The 22,633-nt window shown below is 38.0% G+C and overlaps 2 protein-coding genes and 1 long non-coding RNA gene across 9 annotated transcripts; all 3 read left to right on the top strand.

The window, feature by feature from the left end:
* The first annotated feature begins 2,508 nt into the window (after nt 1-2,508).
* On the top strand, nt 2,509-3,836 carry LOC120291777 (disease resistance protein RPV1-like). Its single transcript, XM_039309508.1, has 3 exons — nt 2,509-2,957; nt 3,317-3,530; nt 3,612-3,836. The coding sequence occupies exons 1-3, from the start codon at nt 2,509-2,511 to the stop codon at nt 3,834-3,836; spliced, it is 888 nt and encodes a 295-aa protein (XP_039165442.1).
* On the top strand, nt 2,553-7,644 carry LOC104439456 (disease resistance protein RPV1). Its single transcript, XM_039309167.1, has 4 exons — nt 2,553-2,957; nt 3,317-4,424; nt 4,551-4,838; nt 6,214-7,644. Exons 2-4 carry the CDS (start codon nt 4,071-4,073, stop codon nt 7,510-7,512), a joined length of 1,941 nt encoding a protein of 646 aa, XP_039165101.1. The 5' UTR covers nt 2,553-2,957; nt 3,317-4,070; the 3' UTR covers nt 7,513-7,644.
* Nucleotides 7,645-18,209: 10,565 nt separating this feature from the next.
* On the top strand, nt 18,210-22,347 carry LOC104437152. Of its 7 annotated transcripts, none has more exons than XR_005549681.1 (6): nt 18,210-18,952; nt 19,033-19,904; nt 19,976-20,316; nt 20,433-21,063; nt 21,143-21,264; nt 21,897-22,347. It is a non-coding gene; the product is annotated as an uncharacterized LOC104437152 (long non-coding RNA). The 7 variants fall into 7 exon arrangements; XR_005549682.1 differs by having other exon boundaries at nt 18,210-19,329; nt 19,771-19,904; XR_005549683.1 differs by having other exon boundaries at nt 18,210-19,329; nt 19,743-19,904.
* The last annotated feature ends 286 nt before the right edge of the window (nt 22,348-22,633 follow it).

Genomic DNA, 22,633 nt, shown 5'->3' with positions numbered 1-22,633 from the left:
GTCCTTCCTCCACAGTGAATTTCCAAGAACTTGCCCCCAAGACTCGATTAATCTCCCCAAGCCTCAACACACGCCCAAGTCAACATCCGAGTCAAGCCAGAAATGCATCGCGGTCGTACACGTTGAGGGAAACGACAAAAGGAAAACAATAAATTAAAAAGGAAAAGATAAAGAATATCTCAGGCAAATTTTGGGAGCTTTACGTGAGGTTTGGGAGGTGAAGGAATATTGAGATTAATATATGTTTATTTTAAAACAAGAAAAGGGGAGATTAATAGTTCATGGAAAAAAAAAAAAATTAAAAAAAAAAAGCACTATAAAACGACACACTGAGGGACATATTGCTCGTCATTGTTCTCTGGTGTGGTTTAATTTCTCAGTGTCGTTGCCGCTTTCGTCCGGCGGTCTCTGGTCTGCTTTCTCGTCAAAATTCTCGAGACCTTGTTTGCCGGTGTTCATCTCCGGCTCCTGTCCTTCTGCCAACGCCGCCGCCGCCGCCCCTCACCAGTCACCGCGCTCGCTGCCGGCTTGCCCATCGTCGTGCCTCTACCTCGCTTACTGGCACTCTTCGTCGTGCTCAGCACGTCCTGCTGCGGCCGCGACAGCAGCTTTGCCGACTTATTCCAACGCCACGGCAGCAGTCCCTGGCTGTTTCCGGTGATTCCAGGCGGCATCCCGGCTCCACTTTGACGCCACCGCTTGCTGTTTTGTTTCCTCTGCTACGTTTGATTTCCTTTCGCAGGTTGCCTAGAGCAGACTAGCATTGATCGAACCCACACCGTTGCGGCCTAGCAGAGTCCGACCAACAAACCTTTACCGTTGCATCTTTTGTTCTAGCAGACCTGTCTGCAATATGCCGTGTCCTTGCTGGATCGCCATCGCTGCTGCTCTGGTCCTGACGTTCCTCCTCATGGGTCGACGTAGAGCTCACCGCCCCAGTCCCGATTCTCGGGAACAAATACATCAAACTAGGTAATTTCTCAAACCAATTTGATAGTTTGCAATTATTGATTATCTAATTTAAGATTATTCAATTCTAATCTTGATTTGTGCCTAATTTTTAGGCATCTCCATGTTAGGAAATTCCCTATTTTGAACAATGCGTGTAGTTGATAATTCAATATTTAGGTATTAAGATCCGGTTATGGATTGTATAAACAAATTTTAAAAGATTTGATCATGATTTTAATTTTCCTTATACATAAATTTTAATTCAATAAGATATTACATAAACAAATCATCCAACCTAAACGAATATAAGTTAACAAAGTTTCATAAACTTCTATTTTCCCAATCTTCTTTTAGAAAGGCATATCTAGTTAAAATTTGAAAAGCACGTAAAATAGTCAACAATCCAGCTTTTTTAGATTTATTTTTCTTGTTGCTTTTGACTCATAATAGTACAATAAAGTAACTTCAAAAACAAAAAAGCATCACTTAGTTCAGGACTACGACTTTAAAGAGTAGGCCACTCAAAGCAACCTAGAATCCGACCCAAAAAAAAAAAGCAACTTAGAATAGTAGGTAAGCTTTTGACGCTATTCGCTATCAAAGAGGCAATTTATTGTCTCTTCTTTTGATGTATATAAGAAATCTTAATGTCAATCAAGTGCCTTTCTTTTCTTTTACTTTTTTGGGTACATGTGTTTCGTATTTGACTACGTCTAAATTATGTTGACTTGACTCCATGGGCTCCATGCTAGCCATCACCACCGTGCAGATACATGGTGATTTTAACAACGGAAGTGAAAAATTGTTGCTTTGCTTCAATAACACGTTAATCTTGCACTTTATATTTGAATAAACATTTTAAATCTTAACAAGAAAGTAAGAAGGTTTTGCTTTTTAAAAAGCACCAAGCAAACTGGTCCTAAGAAAATTCAACTGGCTTTGACCAGGATTACCTTCTCAAGTTATATTTCATTATGTGTCATTTGTGAAATCCAACTATACATACACTTACGTCTATTGATGATAAGAAAGTAAAGTTAAAATGAAGCTTGATGGTTGGTTCCGTCTCCTACATTTTCCTTAACATTAATTAGACATATTACTTTACCATAAATTAGAAAAGAAAAAAGAAAAAAGAAAAACTTAATCATCACATTTGATTCAGTAACGGCAACTTGCCTTACTTATTTTCAGTTTACTTAGACCTTGGTGGGCCTCAGGCCAGCAATGGAAATCGGAAATTGAAACTCAATTTCACAGAACCCAACTAATATAATCTTGCTCGAAATTTACCATATTGAATTTCCCATCCACCAGTGAACTCGTGGGACTTAGGCCATTAATTAATCCTTCAATCATATATCTAGCAATTTCTCTCGATCAATGCCCTGACAGGACGTAAATGGAAACTGATCCTCGCTTTCCTACCTGACCATCTTTCGTTGGCCCTTGTTAAAAGCATGTCAAATCTTTTGTGATTTGCTTTCAGAATTTTAGCAGACGCAGCTGAGATGAAAAGAAAGAGGAGCCCTTCTCTAGAAACCGGGTCCACACGCCATGGCTCATCGGGAAATAAGTTCGAGTTTTCGAGGATTGGATACTCGCACTAATTTCACAGATTTCCTCTATTATACCCTGCTTGATAAGGGTATCAGTGTTTTCATAGACAAGCAAGGGATTGATGTTGGTGAAGAGATCGGTCCCGAGATTTTCCAAGCCATCGATGACTCGGAAATCTGCATTCCCATCTTCTCCAGAGGCTATGCCTCTAGTAGCTGGTGCCTACGCGAGCTGGAACACATGATGCAGCGTAGGAAAACCAATGAACTTGAGGTTATGCCCATTTTCTATGATGTGGAACCCTCTGACGTGAAGCTTGAAACCAAAGTGTACAGGGATGCACTAACTCTGCATGAACAAAAACGTGTTATTGAAATTGTGCAGCGCTGGGTGGAGGCACTCGAGGAAGTTACTAGAATCAAGGGTTGGGACACCAAGAATACAGGGTAGGTTAACTCACTCAACTCCATCTTCCTTTTTCTCTCTGTTTCTTTTGCTTGAATGCGTATTCTGATTTGAAGAGCACAATCTTTCTTTTTTTCTACTTCTGGACCGAAAATTGTGATAGATATCGCATGGAATTCTACACTCCATTGTCTCAAGACTCAAGGATTACTTGCTCGACATAAGCATTATAACTTAGTATCCTAGATTGAACAAAAACCAGAGAATCATGTACTTGTTCTTTTGTTCACTGAGCTCGGCATCAATTTCGTAACTTCATGTTATTGTTTGATCGTGCAAGTTTATAAGTTTCCCATCAATTCTTATAATTAACTTAATTATGTTGTGTTTTATGGCACAGCCACGGAGAACTCGCACGATTGATAGCTCAGAAAGTGTTAGTTAAGCTTAAGGTGTCTTGTGTTCATATACCCGATCATTTAGTTGGAATGGACAAATCAGTGAATGAATTAGTATATTTACTTAATGTCGAATCTAAGGACATAAGGCTCATCGGAATTTGCGGGATGGGTGGAATAGGCAAGACAACTCTTGCCAAGGTTGTTTACCGGAAGGTATCTATTCATTTTGAGAGCCATACCTTCATTTCAAATGTCCGAGAAGCATCTAAAGGTTTCGGTCTTATAAATTTGCAGAGGCAATTAGTCTCTCATATCATTGGTGACATAGGAGTTGAACTTTCTAGCATTGATCAGGGGATGAATATGATCGGAGATCGATTTTGCAGAAAGAAAGTTCTTATCTTCCTTGATGATGTTGATCATACAAGCCAGCTCATGGCATTGGCAGCAAAGAAAGAATGGTTGGGTTTAGGAAGTAGAATAGTCGTTACAACAAGAGACAAAAGTGTTTTATATTGATTGCAAGATCAATTTAATTGTTGTTTGATTTATGACGCTAAGGAACTCAACCGGCTCGAAGCTCTCCAACTTTTTAGAAAGCATGCCTTTAGAAGCGACTCTACTCCAAATGCATTCTTGAGTCTATCTAAGAAAATTACTACAAAAACTAGAGGGCTTCCTTTGACTATAGAAGTGATTGGCTCATTTTAATATGGAAAAAGGGAAGCGGTTTGGCAAGATGCACTGGAAAAGATGGAATATCATCCTCATAGGGATGTGAAGGAAAAATTAATGTTGAGTTATAAGGCATTAGATCATTTGCAAAAGCAAATATTTCTTGATATTGCTTGCTTTCTAGATGGAAAAGATAAGAGTTATTCACATTATATGTGGGACAATTGTGGATTTTTTCCAGATGAGGGGATTGATGTTTTGCTTTTAATGTCCTTAGTGAAGATTGGTGAAAGGAATGAATTATGTATGCATGATCAACTCAAGGACTTAGGCAAGAGCATTGTGTACGAAGAATGTTGCAAAGACCCAAAAAAGGGTTATCGGGTGTGGTTGAATGAGGAAGAAGGTCCTGATATTGTCCGGCAAAAGAAGGTATAAATCTAAGTGCACCCTCGTCTACTTTTTTTTCATTGTAGAAATCTTCCTTGGACTGTTTTCCCTTTATTTTAGGCTCTATTTGGAACTCCTCACATTAAACCAACTCTTTCCTCAATTTAGGGAACCGAAACTGTTGCGGCGAACTATTGGCAGTATTACGCGCGTTCTCAAGACTTTGTTTTGACATCGGAAGACTTTATCGAAATGCCAAATATTCGATTTCTAGAAATGTCTGGTTGTTCCCTCTCTGGAGACTTTGAGGGTCTCTTTTCGGAATTGAGATGGCTTACTTGGAACTTTTGTCCAGAAGAAATGCAGGCAACCAACTTTTGCCCAAAAAATCTAGTCATCCTCAACCTATCAAATAGCAAAATTGACGAACATTGGGGTGGTTGGACTCAACTCAAGGTATGTGTGTGCAAATAATTTGGTATAACGTGTTATATTTTCTTCTAGTCGCACTAGCTCGTGTCACACGGGTTTGTAAATCATCATTTTATTGATCTTTTTTTTTTTAATTACATTTTATTGGCTTAATTCATAGAACAAATCTTGGTCTTGAAGAAGGCTTATGACACCAATCCCTCATTCCATAGGTTTGAAACTTAAATATATATTGACTCAAACAATTACTTTATATTCATGGCATAGAGGGGTTGTACACATTATGGTCAACGGAAAGAATGTTACCTTCGATCACAATTATTTCATTCTTTCAATATTTTATTGACGTGTAGATCTTTCAAGATTGCATTTTTATTTTTATTTTTCTGAACCAAACAATTAATTTACCAAAAAAAAAAAAAAAGATGTTAAGATTTGGTTATTGTCATTAATTTGCATTGCATTTTTAATTTTACATTGATACTATGCTATTGTTGTTTTATCATTTATGGCAAATCTTTTCCTGATGACTTTCTTCAATTCAAATTGATTGGAGCTGCATGATTAAAAGGTATTGTAAGGTGAACATTCCATGTTACTAGTAACTCCATTATTGGGAATGACTTATTTAGATATTCATACAAATAATTTATAGAATTGTTAAATCATCTAATGGAATAATTGTTGTCGCTTGATATTTATTGACTTACATTCCTTTTAGAGAACGTTATACAAACATTCACGTTGTTTTGAGTTCCCTAATCAAGCCAATGAGTTGTCACTATTAGATATTTAAATTAAGTTAAAAATAAGTGGTTAATAAGACTATCGGTAATATACATAGGATGCCAGTAAAATTGAACATGCAAACTGACTTGTTTAGTACATCAATAGTATACAAAGATGCTATACTCTTCAAAGGTTATGTGAAAGCTAATAACGCCCTTATCTTAAAGTATGAAACAAAAACAAAAAGCAAAAAAAAGTAGACTGCAATTATAGATTAGTTGATGGTCATAAGACATAAAATTATTTCTATATTGATGTTTTGATAATGCATTGACATAGGAAAGTCATAAGTGATTGCGTCGGGGACAACATCGGTAATTCCATGATGAAATCAGAAAGGGATGTTTTCATAAGAGATATGTGTGTCTTTTATTATTCGAAACAGCGGTGATTTGAAACTAGATCTATTTTTTTTTCTTTGTTGTTGGGGACAATATTAGAAGAAATGAAAAAAAGTGTGAGACACAGTGTGGTTTTGGCTTAAGGAATTGATATGCACAGAGTTTTTATTAAGTTACTCTGGTGGAAAGCTTCCGTGGTCGATATATTTATTTATGCCTTGCAAGATTTTATAAATCAAACCCGTTGAATATACATAATTATTTTACAGGTGGCTACAAGATTGAAAGTCCTTGATCTATCTAGTTGCTGCTACTTAAAGGAAACTCCTGACCTCTCTGCATATTTATTCTTAGAAATATTAATTCTAAGCGGGTGTAGAAATTTGTTAAGGATTGATCGATCCATTAGTTATTTGAAACGTCTGAAGCAATTGGATCTAGATGGATGTCATTGTCTCCAAGTCCTTCCTAAAGAATTGGGTGCTCTGGAAGCATTGACCGAGATGTTCTTAGATTTTGGCCAATTCCCTGCAACTATTAGTCAGGTCCCAAGCTCAATTGGAACACTCGTAAATCTTAAGCGTTTGGCCATTTGTAGAGCTCCCTACCTAACGAAACTTCCCGACTCAATTGGAATGTTGAAATGTTTAGTTGAGTTGGATGTCTTAGACACAGGTATTGCAAAGTTGCCAAATACTATTATCAATCTAAAGAGCTTGAAAGCATTGAATGTGAGCGGAAGTTGCATACAAAAGTTACCCGAGGCAATTGGGATGTTGGAGAAACTTGAAGAGATTTATGGAATGTGTTGCAATTGGCTAGAGACCATTCCTGGTGACATCGTGAGACTACCATTCTTGAAGAATTTGATATTAACAGAAACTCATGTGGGGAATGTACCAAAGCTTCCTCAGAGTCTGATATGTCTACATCTGTCCTCAAGAGCCTTAGAAAAAGCTCCAGATATCTCCAACCTTGTGAATTTAAGGAGTTTGGAATTGTGTTTTACCAGCTCAACCTCCATCGGAAGGGATACTAAAGCCAGTGCTTCTATCAACCAATGCATAGCTGCCGTGATGATGTGGAATTGGAGCACTGAAGTCGCACGGTGTAAATTGGAACTTCCGAGTATCTCCAGTATAAGCTCATATTTGGGTTGCCTTTGCCATATAAAAGAACTTGAACTCATCAATTGCGAGAACTTGCGTCAGATTGGACAACTTCCCTCTAGTTTGACGAAACTTAAGGTCGACAATTGCAATCTTCTTGAAGTTGTGGACCTTTCCAACTTATCTGACTTCAAGAATCTAAAGGACCTTGGAGTATGGGACTGTCCGAAACTAGTTGAGATTCAAGGTCTTGACCAACTGGAGTCACTGGAAAGTCTTGCAATCAGACGCTGCAATTCCTGGCTATGCTTACCTGATCTATCCAACTGGAAGAAGCTAAAGACTTGGGACGTTGATGCTCTTACGACATATTCGGCGAGGGGAAAACGAGTAGCTCAAAATTATCATCCATTCTGGCACTGGGAATGGCAGAGGAGATCAGCAAATCTTGAATTTTGAGGCGTGTAGGAATTTGTCATCAAATATATAAATAATATACGGACTCATTGTACAGTGGTTACTGAAGCAAAAAAAACTGTGACGTTTACATTTTTGTCAAGTAGCTCAAGAGGTGTTTCAGGCACTCTTCAACGAAATCCCAGTTACAAAAAGTATAGACAGTATCTTCTCGCACATTCAATATCCTACACGAAGAAGACTTAGAAATATCATCAAGCACTTGATCTCTCCAAATCTAGCTTATTTTTGCAATAAAGTAATGATCTATGAAAATAATCCTCGACGTAGCAGTATTTCTATTGATTCAAGAGCATCCTACTTACCGGCTTTAGCTGGTGTGGAGTGTACTAGTGTAAGTAATTTGTTCTAACATGAATTTGACAATTTTCTTAATAATATAGAGTTGTGCCTATGGTGTCTTTTTAGTCATTTTCACGAAATTTTGCAGAGATCAACTATTTGGTTTTGAAACATATTTTTAATTTGAAAATGACTTTTTAATTTTAATTTTTCATTTTCTCGAGAACGTGTTTGGTTTATTATTATATAAGTGGATTACAACTCACAACGTTCCCCCATTTAACAAGTCATATTAATAAAATACTTCAGAGAAATTCGTTTTCATTTGGCATTGGGACACAATTAGACTCGGGTCACGTCAGGAGAACTCGCAAGGTTCCTAATGATGCATGACGGATTAAGGGGGCTTGAAATATCGTCCGTTGGCTGTCATCGCAATCCCAACCGTCAGATAAAAAATGCTTCATGTTAGCCGTCAGATTGGGCATGACAATTTCGTTGTGTACCGGGCACGACACGGACACGCCAGAACTGTCCTCATGCATGATGAATTGACTATAATTTAGTAAACTGTATTCATTTAAGATTTGAAAAGCATGATTTTTTTATACGGAAATTCTATAAAAAAAATTTACACTAGCCATTGCCAGGTACGTCAATATGTATACTTATGATTTTAGATGATTAAGGTGGCTCATTAATAAAGATTACGGGGCTTAAATATTATCTGGATGATGTGCATGTACATGAGTTGAACAACGATAGATGCTTATTGATATAACTGAATGATAACTGAGCTTGAGTTGAGATTTTTTAATACATTATAAATTATCTATCCGAGAATATATTTGTGATTGGAACTTGTTCCCATACATCATACACATAGCACAATATTGTCAAGGTTGGGCCTCGCCATGAGCTGGTGAGGCTTGACCCTCATCAAATTTGGCGAGGCTCACCTCGCCAGCTTAGCACAAGGTCGCCCTCATGGCCTTTGGTGAGGCTCTCTGCCCTCACCTCTAGCCGTCACTAGACCTCAGTGACCGACTAGCGGAAGAAGGAAGGGAATGAAAAAAAAAAAATGGATTAAATAAATAAACGATTCAAAAAATATTTAAAAATAAAAGAATTTGAAAAATATTAAAATATTATTAAAATTTGTCAACGTTAACACTTATTATGTCACATAGGCCAACTAATGTCCACATTACCAATATCCGGTCAAAATTAGCTGGAAGGATTGAATTGATACTATGTCAAAAGATTTATGATTAAATTGACACAAATATAATAAGTTTAAGATTTTCCAACACTTTTTCCTTCCAGGTGGGCATTACAAGCTTACGAAAGAGATGGACGCAAAAAACCCCTCAATTGTATTCACTCTAACTTCTTTTGTCCTTTTTGATTATATGACTTTTGGCCGAGTTTTCTCCAATTTATAGATCTCCAAATTCGGACGTTGTCCTTGAAGTCCATTTAATTCTTTGTAGAGAATTTCGGCAAAATATCTCCTGAAAAACATGTGGGGAATCTTCCCTTAGTATAGACTGCAATCATATGTTCTATTGATGGCTGGTTTTTCATCACGCCATCTCACCAAAATATTAAACGAATTTAGTTAGTGATTTTTTTTTTTTTTTGCATAAATAATTTTGGAATATCATACTCTATTGATATGAGCTGGGTCTCAATTTGGGAACTCCAACGGTCATCAAATCTATATAAGAAAAGTGTCCGATGATCAGAAAATCAAGATTTTGGACATCGTCTAGAAGTGAAATTTTTTATGAGATTTCTATCTTTCCTCAAAAGGATGAAGATTAAATAACTGATTGATGCAATGTTATTGATTTTTCTGGAGCTTTCTCTTCTGAAACAATACTAATTATTTAGAGTCTATATTTATGATTAGCTCTTTTGGTTCAAACTAGACTGTTTCATTTTTTTTCTCAATCTTAATTTTATTGTTGAACCTAATCAAAAGAAATTTGATTAGTGTTTTGGTGCAAAAGCAAAAGGCGTCTGTGAAGTTGATAGATGGCCCTCTTCTCAATTGACACATATCCCACTTTGATCTGTTTATTGTTCTTTTCCTCATCCTTCACCTTTGCCACATATCGTTGTATTCTTTGAAAGACAACATAGCCAACATAAACAAATAGTATGCAGAAGATTTTTTTTTTTTTTTTTTCCATTTTCGTGTAAATTCCAGTTCAATAAAAATTTACAGAAACAAACCATCGAACCTAAATGAAGATAACTTAGCAAAGTTTCATAAACTTATGTTTCCCACTCTTTCTTGAATTGCATATAGAATTAAAATAAACAAGCACCTAAATTAGTCATTACTCAGGTGCTCGATGCTTGCTTGGACTGCTTGTTTGGAGTGCATGCTAGGTTTCTTCGGGAGAAACCAGAGAAAGAGAGAGATTGAGCCGTGACCGAGAGGGAGCGAGAACTAGAGAGAAAAGAGTGAGGCCGCGCGGGTGTTTTCCGGTAGTGGCCGCGCCCGAGTCCCGGCCGCATTGAGCATGTGGTAAGACCCCGTTGCCTTTTTTTTTTTTTTTTTTTTTTCTCGGTTTGGGTCAATTCCTCGAGGATCCCCGATCGGAGGCGCGCGAGGCGAACGGACGTGGTCCGATCTATCGAGCTCCCCCCACCATTCGCCGCCGCCGAGCCGAGTAGAGGGCGCCACCAACGGCCCCCGTTTGCCAGGTTTTGTGCCCTGTTTCGGCTCATCGGACCGGGCCTCGTCGGGGTCCGGTTTGCGCTAGTCCCAGCCCCCATCTATGTTGTGCTATGCTGCATTTTCATCTCTGCTTGTCGATTGCTAAGCGTCTTGGCGCGGGTTGAATCCTGGTTGACTCAATAGCCTCCCTTCATTCGATGCCCGTCATGTGTTCATGAAAATGCCCGAACGGAGCTTGGGTAGATTTTCCGTGATTTTGGTTTGGTTCTAAGCGTTTGTCGGTCCTTTGACATGCTTGTGGACTCTCATTGTCATCCGTGGAGTCGTGCGCTGTTTCTTTTCCGTGTCGTGTGTGTATCGCGGCAGACGGTGATGAGAATGGGGGCTGGATGTGGCCAACAGGCGGTGTGGCGGTGTCGGCTCGAAACGGCCAACAGAGCCGGCCTGGTGGACGAGGCCAGCGGACAGTCCTATTGATTGAGCGAAGGCCAGAGACGAGCCGGCTCTGTCTGTTCGGACGGAGAGAGAGCAACCGAGAGGGTGAAGTGGGAGGCGTCGGTACCGTGAAGGATGAGTAGTAGGTTGGGCTTAATTTGGTTTAGTGGGTTTAGGCCCGTTTCCGTTTTCATGGGTTTAAAAGAAGTCCATTGGTTTTGGGCTCAACTAGGTTTTGTTAAGTTCGAGCCTGATTTGCTTTAGCCTGGCTTATGGTGCGTTTGTTTCACAAAAAAAACTCAATAATTAAGGAAAATATTTTCTTGGAAAATACTTTGGAGGGATACAATTAGTTTTCCTTTATTTGGTATATATGATTGAAAACAATTTTTTTTTTTTAAATGTTTGGACCTTATTAGAAAATGCTTTCTCTCAAATAAAAAAAAATCAAAATTTTAAATAAATAAATATTTTTATTTTTTTCCTTCTCTCCCACACACTCTCCACCTCACCCCTAGCCCCTTCCTCTTGTCCATTGCCATCACTGCAATCTTCGACGACCTCGCCTCCCTCTACGGTGAATCTGTCCCACTGAAGCTCAGTCGAGCCTCGGGGTTGGTATGGATTCTTGACCCAACCCGGACTATTAGGTTCCAGGTCAAACCCACATCCAGACCAAAGTTCCTTTTTTAAAATTAAATAAAAAAATAAAATAGAAAAAACATTAAGAAAATTAATAATAAATTTTAAAAATTCGAGAAATCCCAAAAATTTCGAAGTTTTTTTTTTAAAAAAAAAAAAGTAGAATTCCTTAGAAAAAGCTTAAGAATAGTCTTTTTGGGTAGTCTTCTATGAAATTGTGGGAAAGTCATTGATGAAAAAATCGTGTTAAAAAATTGAACAAACTCTTAGGATTTTACCATAAGGTCTCTTTTGTTCTTAGAGATGAACGCTATTGACTACGCACTTTCAATATGGTGATTATGGTTTCCCATTAGCCTAGTTAGGATTTGCATTTATTTATTTCTTATCGCTAGATGCTTGTTTTTCCTACAATTTATTTAAATGTTTCATTGGTTGTTGATTGTTATTTTAATGATTATGCACATACTTAATAACCTCACACATTTGTGGATAGGTCAAAAATCAATTAAATTTTTTGACAATTTTTTTTAAATGAATAAGATTAGGTATCAAAAGGACACTAATTGATTAATTAATGTAATCATATTCCTAACCCTAGATTCCCTAATTGTATAGGAAGTGAGGTACACTTCTATGCTTCACTTGGTTTTTATGCAGCTCCAATAGACTAGTAACGACTCTTTATTAGAAAATTCTCCTAGCATCAATTTAAGTTGACATGATGTATGGGTTGGGGAGGGCCTACACCTAATCAAGGGCCATAGGTCATCTTTTAGGCAACACCTCTAAACCTATCGTCTTTTCTCCTTCAGATGAAAAGGATATGTCGCATCAATAACATTTAAAAAAAAAAAGTCAAAATTTCACAAAAGCTCATGATCTAGTCTACCACATTTAGCAAGTTCTCCACCAAATGACTAATTAGAGGAGAATAATTGGCACAAACTTCGAGAGTTCATCAAATTTAGTATGGGCCTATTTGGTAACCGGCTAAACAATAACTATTTATGTTCTTTCAATCGCTAGAACAAAAAAAGAACATAAATCCATTTGGTAATGTTTTTGTTTCCGAGAGCAAATTTATTCTTGGGGATATATTTAGAGCAGAATCAAGAAGTGAAAAAAAAGTTGTCTATTTGCTCTCAAAACAATTCTAGAATCAAGCTTATTCTTCTTCTTTTTTCTTTTTTCCTCTTTTCTTTTCTTCTTCTTCTTCTTCTTCCTCTAGTGGGTTGTCGGCCCCCAACGAGGCCAAGCCTCGTAAGCTTGAGCCTTGCCATGGCTAGGCGACGATTAATCTTGCCCAGATTTCGCAAGGTTGAGCTTGCACAGCCGTGGCGAGGCTTCACCTTAACTAGTCGGGCGACGCCAACCTCGCAATGGTGGGGTGAGGTCAAGCCTTGTCAGTGGTTGGGCAAGATTGGCGTCGAGGCTGATGACTAGCTAGAGGAAGAAAAAAAAGAAAGAAAAAAGAAAGAGAGAGAGAAAAATGTGATAAAATCATTTAAAAACTAAAAGAAATCCTAAGTCATAAAATTTTTAAGGATTGTACCAAATGTATTTCTATCCCAAAAATAGAAAATTTGTATAATTATCAAATGCCGTTGAATGCTCCAAAACTCGTCCAAGAAACAGATTAAAAAAAAACTATTTCTGAGCAGACATTGTTCTCGATAATAGAATAATTACCAAAGGCATCCTAAGTTGGCTGGTATCAGTTTCATTCACATTTTGTCCCACCCTCTCGCGTGTCATAAGTTTTCAGTTTAGTGGTGGGGCAATGTCCAGGCCAGTTGTCAACGTGTATCATTTATGATTTGGATTTAATTTTCATGAAGGAACTCATTATACCGCATTGGATTAATTGTGCTAGCTTTATGTTGCATTCATTTCTCTTCGCTGCAGTTTTCCTATTCTAATATTGACAATATTCCGACATTTTGAACTCATCATTAATAAGGCAATCACGAGGCCCGACCATCGAAACTCATATATTTCATGTTTTCCAGATTTCCCTCTAGAAAAACACGTAATCGCAATGATTAATAAGTAACTTTACTAGAAGAAGATAAACTCGCTTGTCACTTATCTATATACGTATTAAGATCCATAACAGAGACCTTATATAACGTCATAGGAATGGGTTTTGATGGGCATGCGATGTTGGAGATACCGTTTCTCATCCGAACATCACTTTCTTCATTTTCAAGTGTACCGTCTCTTAGTGTTTTAGGAGACGCCAAGTAAAGTCATTTCTATCAAGCATATCTTAATAGCCTCTCTGCTATAAATGGCCATTAGAATACCAGACTACACTAACTATCCCCTCACATTGTCACCAAATTGAGGAGAAAAGTATTAGAAAAATTTTAAACTTATTATATTGATATCAATTTAATCTTAAACTTTTTAATTGTGTTAACTCAGTCCTAAACCTTTTGACCTAAAGCTAATTCAGTCGCTCCAGCTAATTTTGGCTGGATATTGCTAAGTGGATGCTGGCCGACCTACGTGCTATAGCTAGTACTAGCGTGGACATTTTTAAAAAATATTTTAGTAATATTCGATTTTTTTTTTGTTTTTTTTGTTTTTTTTACCCTTCCTTTATTCCGTTTTTTTCCTCTCTTTTTTTCTTCATCCTCTTTCCGATTGCCAACAAAGACTGGCCTCGCCAAGGCGAGGGTGAGGCTAGCTGTTGCTTGGGTGAGGGCAACCTTACTAGGCGTCGCCTAGGTGAGGGTAGGCCTTATCAGATTTGGCGAGGCCAAACTGGGCATTTCTGCATTTCTGTTTGCGTAGATTGGAGCATGAATCGCTGCAATCATGTCTTTCAAATGCAAAAAAGGAGGCTAAAACGAAGAAGAGGAAGATGACTTTCTTTTTGTTAGCTGCATTCGAAGGAAGAATCAGTGTTCGATCGAAGTGGGAGATAGTGGTGGGATACTAACGAAGCTCCTCACACGTCTCTTCAATTTCACATGGAATCGAGCTCCAATCCGCGAGAATAGAGCTTCAGCAATTGGAATGACATTAGATAGCGTTCATTATTGGAGCGACAGAAATCAAAGATCAAACGAAAGAGATTGTAGTTCCGAGAGCTGCACGTCGTAGAAGAAGATATGACAGCTAATTGAGGCTTGGTTACTATGAAGGTCGAGCTCATGGACAATGAAAAACCAAGGGACTTGGGGCGAGGCTCGGTTACAGTAAAGCTTTGAAGTCCAGATCTCCCGCCATTCATTCTCCCGACTTCAACTTCACAAACCCAGAAACATCAAGCTTTCAACCTACTCTGTCTCGAGAGTCAAATCTAGCAAAGTTGGCCCCAGCCTAAGCTAGGGCGACCTTGCGAGGTCGCTTGTGGTGGTGAGGGCCACCGGGAAGAGGACGAAAGAAAAAGAAAGGAAGAAAAAGAGAGAAAAATTTTGAAAAATTAAAAAATTATTAAAATATTATTATGAGGTCAATCGGTATCCACGTTACTAATATCATGCCAAAATTAGCTAGAAAGATTAAATTGACACTAAATTAGAAGGTTTAGGATAAATTGACACAATTAAAAGATTTAACACTAAATTAACATCAATATCATAGGTTTATGAATTTTCTATACTTTTTCTCCAAATTGAGATATAAAAAGTCTAATAAGATTTGATCTCATTACCGTACTTATACTGTCAGGCATCGTCTCATATTATATAACAGTTTTCTTTTTTTTTTTTTTTTATTTATTCGAGTAGTATTAGCCCATATTCATTGGAAAACTTTTACAACAAGTATTCGATAACTATAAAAGACAGGTTCATGCTTTTTTCAACCTTCTTTGGCTTAAACACTCTTTTTTTTTTTTTGACATATTATCTCTTGTGTGACCCACCACTTCTCGTACAAATACAAAAATGATATTTTTTTATATTATTTGGTCAACTCTTTTTTATTTTATTTTTTCCCTACTGAATCTCACTTTCCTTCTTCTTCTTTTCTAGGCTAACGTCTTAGTTCTCTGCTATTGCAAATGGTCTTTGGCCTTCATTGTTGTCAAAGACAATAGATTACCTGAATTCCCCTTGAGATCAACAACCAAATTAAGCATATCCAGCATCATTATTTCCAACAAGTCAATTATTGAGAAGCAACCACAACATCCTAAAATTGATGATGAAGAACTTATGGAAACAATAGTAAGAAATTGAACTTACAGGGAGCAAAAGTCTATAGAATACAAATATGCTACAGACTATAAAGTAACTGCCTAATTAATTTACAAACAATGTTGTGATGCATGCTACCCTCCAAATGCATTGAAACACAAGATCAAGCATTTTACCAAGAAAAATAAAAGGGAAAATAAACAAGCTTTCGCCAGAACCATACCTCCGATAGTGAAGAGGAGGGTGTGGATTGTTGAAGTATGCAATTCTTTTGGGGATTGCAAATGCAAGAGAGACTTGTGGCTGAAGAAGAAAGAGTGAGAGGCATCAAAAGAAGAGAATGGCCTGCTATAGAGAAAATATAGAGACAATTTGCAAGAGTGGAAAACTGAGGTGTCAAAGATGTGGAAAGAAAGAAGAATGAAAGCGGGTCTTGTAGGAAAAAAGAAGGAAGAAAAAAACAAATAAGAGTGGAACAAATAACTAAAAAAAGACCACTAAACTATACCATAAGTGGTGGGACCCACAAGAGATAATATAATCAAAACACAAAAAAGGAAAGTGTTCAAGCCAAATGAGGAGCGCAAAAAGCGCGACTCAAAAAACAAATTCTCTAACTTAGAATTTACTGTCCATATGGTACCTTAAATGGATGACGACTGACCAACCAATCCCACTCTCCTCCATATTTTGAGACTACTCAGACTTGACTTCTTCTAAATTATGTCAAATTGTGGGGCTTAGGCCATTTCTTAATTCTTCCACCACGTCTCTGCCATTTCTCTCGATCAACGCCACCACACAATGGAAATGGAATCCGACCCTCACTTTCTCACCTGACCATAGGTTGTTGCTGTTTTACACGGAGTTCTTGCAACTTCCTTGAAATGCATATAGACCGCGTTTCCCATTGTCCAAGTCTTGTGAAATCCCCTTAAAATGCGGTGTGATTTTACATGTCGTGATTTGCTTTCGGAGTTTTAGCAAGTGCAACTAAGATGAAAAGAAGAAGGAGCTGTTTATTCTCTTTTCTTATACTTAGACTTTATATGACACTGTACAAGTGATCTTTTTATGAGATTTCTATTTCCAAACACTTACATTCCAACAAAGATAATTGTATGCATAAAAAACCCTATGATCTACAAGGTAAATGCATTAAAAAATGACAAATTTGAGCGGATGGTGCTGTTATTGTTGATGGCAAACTTGCTTTGGGTAAAAATGTATTGGTAAATTATTTGTTGTTGACATATAAATTTTGACAACTAAATTAGTTGTTAATTGCATAAATTTTTTTATGAATCCCTAACAAAAGATCAATAATTCGCATTTTGCATATCGGGCTCTATTTGTTTCTTGGATATTTGAAAAATATTTTCCAAAAAAAATAATAATCGTTTGTGTTACTTAAAATAATTAATTAATGAAAAATGCTTTTGTTGTCGATGATAGTATATGTCTAAGCATTTTTGTAGACGATAAAAATATTTTTCATTCATTCATTTTTTTGTCAGTGATTCAAACAATATTTTTTGAAAAATATGTTCCAAATCATTTATTTCCACAAAATAAATGCATCGTTAATTTCATTTTTCATACATTATTCAAATTTTGGCCAAGCCTATAGTATGTGGCCGAAATTTATAAATGGAAGATGTGCCAAGGTGGAATAATTAAATTGATTAGAGTAAATTTAGGGAGAAAGACAATATCTTTATAAAACAATTTCATAGAACATTGCAAGATTGTCTTCGCAACCATGCCATGGCAAGATTGAAGAAAAGAAGAAAAATTATCATAGTCTTGCACATTGCAGGAAACAAAAAATAATGAAATTAAACTCCATTTATTTCACAAAAAATGAATAATTTAAAATATTTATTCAAAAATAATTACTTATATCATTTACAAAAATGAATTAATAATTTTTTTTATCATTCACATAACTGTTAAGTTATAAATAATTATCGATAATGAAAATATTTTTGATTGATCAATTATTTTAAGTGATATGAGTGAAGATTTTTATAAAAATATTTTAAAATTTATTTATTTTTGTGAAACAAACGAAATCTTAAAAAAAGAGGAAAAGATCAGACCCAACCTAGCTAGGATTGCTCGGTCAACGATCGAAGAATATCCGAAGCAGATTCTTGGAGCTTTACGTGAGGTTTGAGAGGGAAAGGAAAATTGAGAGTAATATATATTTATTTTAAAACAAGAAAGGTGAGATTAATGGTTCACACGAAAAAAGGAGAAAATATTCAGTGGTTGCTAATCACCACGTCATTGTCCTAGGTGGCGCGCGCAAGTCTAGATGGCTCCACTAACAGGTCGACACGTGTCATAAGACTTAGACCGGCTGAAAAATAAAGAAATCAAAAAGTCAGAGGATTTATTTTTCTCTCTCCTCTGCTGCGGCAGAAAAGAGACTCGGCAGAAGCATTAATTAATACTGTTGCCGCTCAAAAACCTCTCTCTTCTTTTCAATTTTCGAGCGCTTTTTGCCTCCTCCTTTCTCGAGTCGAGAAGAGGAAACGCAGATACCTTCTCTCTCCTTCTCCGGCACGCTCTCTCCTTCTCCGGCACGCCCGACTGCCTCCACCTCCACCTCCGCCTCGCCATGCCCCTTCCCCTTCCCCAAAGCCCCCGTCGGTCGCAGGTGCTGGTCAGATCTGTGTCTGGCACGTCGCCTCCTTGAAGACCCCCGCTGGGTCGCAGCTGCTGGATCCCGAGCGCCCTTTGCCTCCGCCGTCACCTCCGGAGTCTCATCGGCGGCTACAATTCGTCAGCTCACTCCTCTCTCCCATCCGCGCTCGCGCTGATCTCTTGGAAACCTGGTGGCGTCTAGCCCGCCGCTCTTCTGTGCCCCCTCTCTGCAGCATCTTGCCATTTCCAGCCGTCAGAACATCAACAAGAGCGTCTTGGGGCTGCCCGCGTGTGACCCAGCGACAGAAATGATGAGGAAGGAGAAAACGCGCAACAAGCTCGCTATCTCTGGTCTTGCTCGTGTGTACGGCTGTTCTCTGGTTCTTTTCCAATCCAGGTTCAAGAAAACTAGGAAACTTCACACACCCATTGAAGCTGAGCAACAGAGCAAGCCATTACACGAGGCTCTGACCTTGACTCTATCATTGAAGAAATCCATGGAAAATTCAGAAACACCCCTCGACTTATCGACGCAGATGAAGATGGGCACTTCTTCGATGCACATGTAAATCGTGCTACACGTCCATGGCCTCCACTTCCTCCATCTCTCTCGCCTATCGGATTCATTTTTCTTCGGCATTGCAGTTAACCCTGCGGGTCGGAGCCGTGGACCGGAGCTCGAATTCTTTAGCGTGCTGTGCTCCGGCTACTGCGCGCGAGGCGCTTTGCGTGCACGGACAGGGCCTCCGTCGCAGAATAAACAGAGGTTTTTCAGGTATGGAGGCTTGGTGATAATGGCTGCTTTGGCTTCTAATTCCAGCCAGAGTCGGAGAGCATATCGGGAGGCCGAGGGGAAGAGTTCTTTGCTGGCCGTTGTGGCTCCTGTGAAGCAGGTCGCGTCCTTTGCCGTTCCCGCCGGAGTATTTGTGGCCGTGACTTTTGGTATGAAAGTTTTAACGTTATTGTTGATTTGCTGTGAGGAAGAGAGTAGGGGTGATTATTGACTATGATGAGAAGCTTTTCCTAATTGGAACCGATTAGAACGTGGTTGTTTATGGTTTGGCATTGCACCTTCTATTGTCAAGAGGTTGTTTAAGGATTATTTTTTCTGGCAGAGAGTTTGGGTTACAATAGTGTAATTTGAGCAAGCCACCAGTATATCTTTCAGATGTTCTGATGAGATTTATCGACTTTGGTGTGTTAATGTTAAACCATGCCTGATGGATCAATTTTAGTGTTTTCATTACTCGATTATCGCTTATTTTTGCAAATAACAACACAATTGTTCACATTGGCGCTCTAGTACATGTGTTTCTTTGCCTCTTATGATTTGAAATTTCTTGTTTTCGAAGCAGCTCTTTAGTGACATGTTCTTGTTGATAGAGTCTGTGCGATGTATTGGTGAATAATACTGCTATCCAGAAGCTCCTACTGAAAAGTACTGAAAAGTCTCGACTGCAACATGTTTACCAAGCACTGAAGTTTGGATGAAGTTTAAGCCTTCCAAATAGTGACAGGTTTGATATGCTCCTAGTGGCGTGCTTTTGTTTTGCTTCATTGAAGATTTTGATGGATGATGTATTTTCAGCAACAGCTATGGTGGTGCACGAGGGGCCAATGCTTTGGCTAAAGGGTTGGAGGGAAACAAGTCATTGAGGGTAAACAACTCATTTTTTTCCAATTTTCTTTCTTAAGGATAAATAGCTCGAATTTTGGTTGGGAATTCTGTCATTAGAATGTAGTGCATGCTCCTGTCAACAAGTTCTATAGTTATATATATTGTGCTAACCATGTGGGCTCCATAGAACAGATAAAGATGGACAACATTTCAACTCTGAAGGAGTAAAATTTTTTCGTCTCTGGACAACAACCAGCAGAGTTGTTGAAGAAAAACTCAACCTCGCAGGTTCTAGAGCGATTTCAGAGAAGGTAATGAGTTTTGCTCTTACTTATTCGATTGTCTTTGGAGTTAATGTTATTTTTTGCGCTTGGTGATGGAATTCTTTTGGTGTATTTGCTGATTTATGGAGCTGATGGTAATGCAGGTATTGAAGCTGCGCCAAGGAAGCACGCAGCACCAGCTGCGTGCCCATTTAATATGTGGGCACAAGAAACTTTTGGGGCATAATCATGTTATTTTGAAGGATTTAGTTATTGATATGTGGATGCAGGAAACTTTCGGCATATACGGTTGCTTATTCAATGCTGTTCTATGGGAGAGCAGACCATTATCTTTCTAAGTGACATTAAAAACTTACTCCCCAACTTTGTTAGGTGGGAGAGCTGGTCTATAGGTGGTTGGTTTGTCCTCATGTTATGCTTGCATCTTTTACTGATAGAATGTGTATAGTCCATATTATGTTACAATAAAGTATGGAAACTCACACCAAGTTGTTGAACCATTGTGTGCGAGAAACCTGGTATTATTGCATTTTGATCCTCTCTTAATTTTGTACCTAGGCAGTTTCAATGGTGATGTTCTCGACATTTGAGCATTCAGTGGATTTCCTTTATGGTGTTATTAGAAGAAGAAAGGAGGATTGCTCAAAATTTTAACAACTCGGGGTAACATGCTTAGCTGGATATGCTGCTGGATCTGTTGGTAGCTTCATATCAAATCCTGCCAACAATATTGTTGCTTTCATCAACAACCAAAAAGCTGACAGTCTCATGCCGGTATATGTTTGCAAGCAATTATTTACCCTGCTGTCTCAGAAAAGTTCGATCTGATCTGTAAGTTCCAATTTCGCCACAGGCAATCAGGAATATCGGGGTTGCGAATCTGTTTATGAGGAGCCTTCCCATTAGAATTATACTCATTGGACCTGTTGTAACTCTGCAGTGGTTCTATGATACCATCAAGATTCTTAGTGGATTGTAAGTGCAAACTTGCCTTTCTAATTTTACTGTTTCTTTTGTCATTAACTTGTTTTATTCACTTGTTTTCTCTTTATGGGTGAGTTTTTTCTTGGATCATTGCCTAATGGACGCACAAACAGGATTCTTCTACCTCTAATTTTATTTACAAGGTTTGGAGTACTGGTCATACAAATCCTTGTCTTGCAATTCATTGAAGAGACATATGTTGTACATCCATCTGTTTGGATCTTCGGGATACTGAAATGGCTAACTTTTCCAAGATTGTCCAAGGCATTGATTACTCGAGTATGTGGAAAGAAAACGATGAAGTGAAAAGTTTCTCGTCCTAAGCCTTCTTTGTATCCTGTAGCAGCATTTGGATGCTTGTCTGTTTACTCGTTTGTGGATATCATTTAATGTATTCTTAAATATCCGAAGAACATAGTTAGAGAAAGTAAGTGCAAACTTTCTTTCATTTGTGTGCTAAACATAAAATGACCGTTTCATCTACCTGGATTACTAAATCGCATAAAATGATAGTTCTGTTCCAATCCGTCACCAATTATGGAATAGTTCTTTCTCATTTAATTCTCGTAGACTTTAGCACTTGACTTTTCTTTGCGCAATGACAAGTTGATGGTGTCTTGCAGGCCAACTAGTGGTGAAGTCTCAACTAATGCCCCGAGAGAGAATATAAAAGCTTGAGCTATGCCCAAACGATCACACTGTTTTTCAAAGAGTGAGGTGGTGTCCACACCAAATAAGGAAATTACAGCCTTTTCAGGCATTCAATATGCTGGAATGTTACAATCATTGCAACTACTGAACAATTCCAAAAGACCATGAGATATGGTTGCAGCCTTTTATGTCATCACATATTGTGGCTTATAGCTCTAGTTCTAGATTTTTGCTTGACCATTGTTCTTGCTTTTAGCTCATGGAAGTTTCTCTGCATCATGTATGACAAGTTCTTGTTCTTGCGAAAATATATGGCTACTTGATAACTTTCATGCGTCACACTACATATCTGGATTTTCATGTACTCGTAGAATGTACTTGCTCTCTGCAGAGACATGGAGCTTGGAGAAGTCTCTAAATTTTACCTGGATAATATTATGCAAGTACCAAATGTATTTTACTTCTAACCCAATGACCACTTACACCCCTTTATTTTTACACATATCCTTCATGCACCTCTTAATAAAAATGCCGTATAGGAAATATCAAGTTGTCCTTGGGGATGCAATTTACAATCTTATTTAAGGTTTGAGCGATTCGGTTGATTTTGAATGTAAAAAGTGAGAACTTAGAATCTAAAGAGCGATACTTTTGAAAAGAACGTGATGTCTTCATAGAACACAGGGATACTTGGTGTTTCAAGTATATA

This window comes from Eucalyptus grandis, chromosome 3, assembly GCF_016545825.1.
Source record: "Eucalyptus grandis isolate ANBG69807.140 chromosome 3, ASM1654582v1, whole genome shotgun sequence".
Classification (NCBI taxonomy): domain Eukaryota; kingdom Viridiplantae; phylum Streptophyta; class Magnoliopsida; order Myrtales; family Myrtaceae; genus Eucalyptus; species Eucalyptus grandis.
This window is presented reverse-complemented; position numbering and strand designations above follow the sequence as displayed.

What these genes read in the sequence shown, in the direction of transcription:
- LOC104439456 (XM_039309167.1), top strand. Translation starts at nt 4,071, where the DNA reads ATGGAATATCATCCTCATAGGGATGTGAAGGAAAAATTAATGTTGAGT. An exon ending in ATATTGTCCGGCAAAAGAAG is followed by an intron (nt 4,425 to 4,550) that starts GTATAAATCTAA and finishes TCCTCAATTTAG; the next exon opens with GGAACCGAAACTGTTGCGGC. An exon ending in GTGGTTGGACTCAACTCAAG is followed by an intron (nt 4,839 to 6,213) that starts GTATGTGTGTGC and finishes ATTATTTTACAG; the next exon opens with GTGGCTACAAGATTGAAAGT.
- LOC120291777 (XM_039309508.1), top strand. Translation starts at nt 2,509, where the DNA reads ATGGCTCATCGGGAAATAAGTTCGAGTTTTCGAGGATTGGATACTCGC. An exon ending in TGGGACACCAAGAATACAGG is followed by an intron (nt 2,958 to 3,316) that starts GTAGGTTAACTC and finishes TTTATGGCACAG; the next exon opens with CCACGGAGAACTCGCACGAT. An exon ending in CCAAGGTTGTTTACCGGAAG is followed by an intron (nt 3,531 to 3,611) that starts GTATCTATTCAT and finishes ATAAATTTGCAG; the next exon opens with AGGCAATTAGTCTCTCATAT.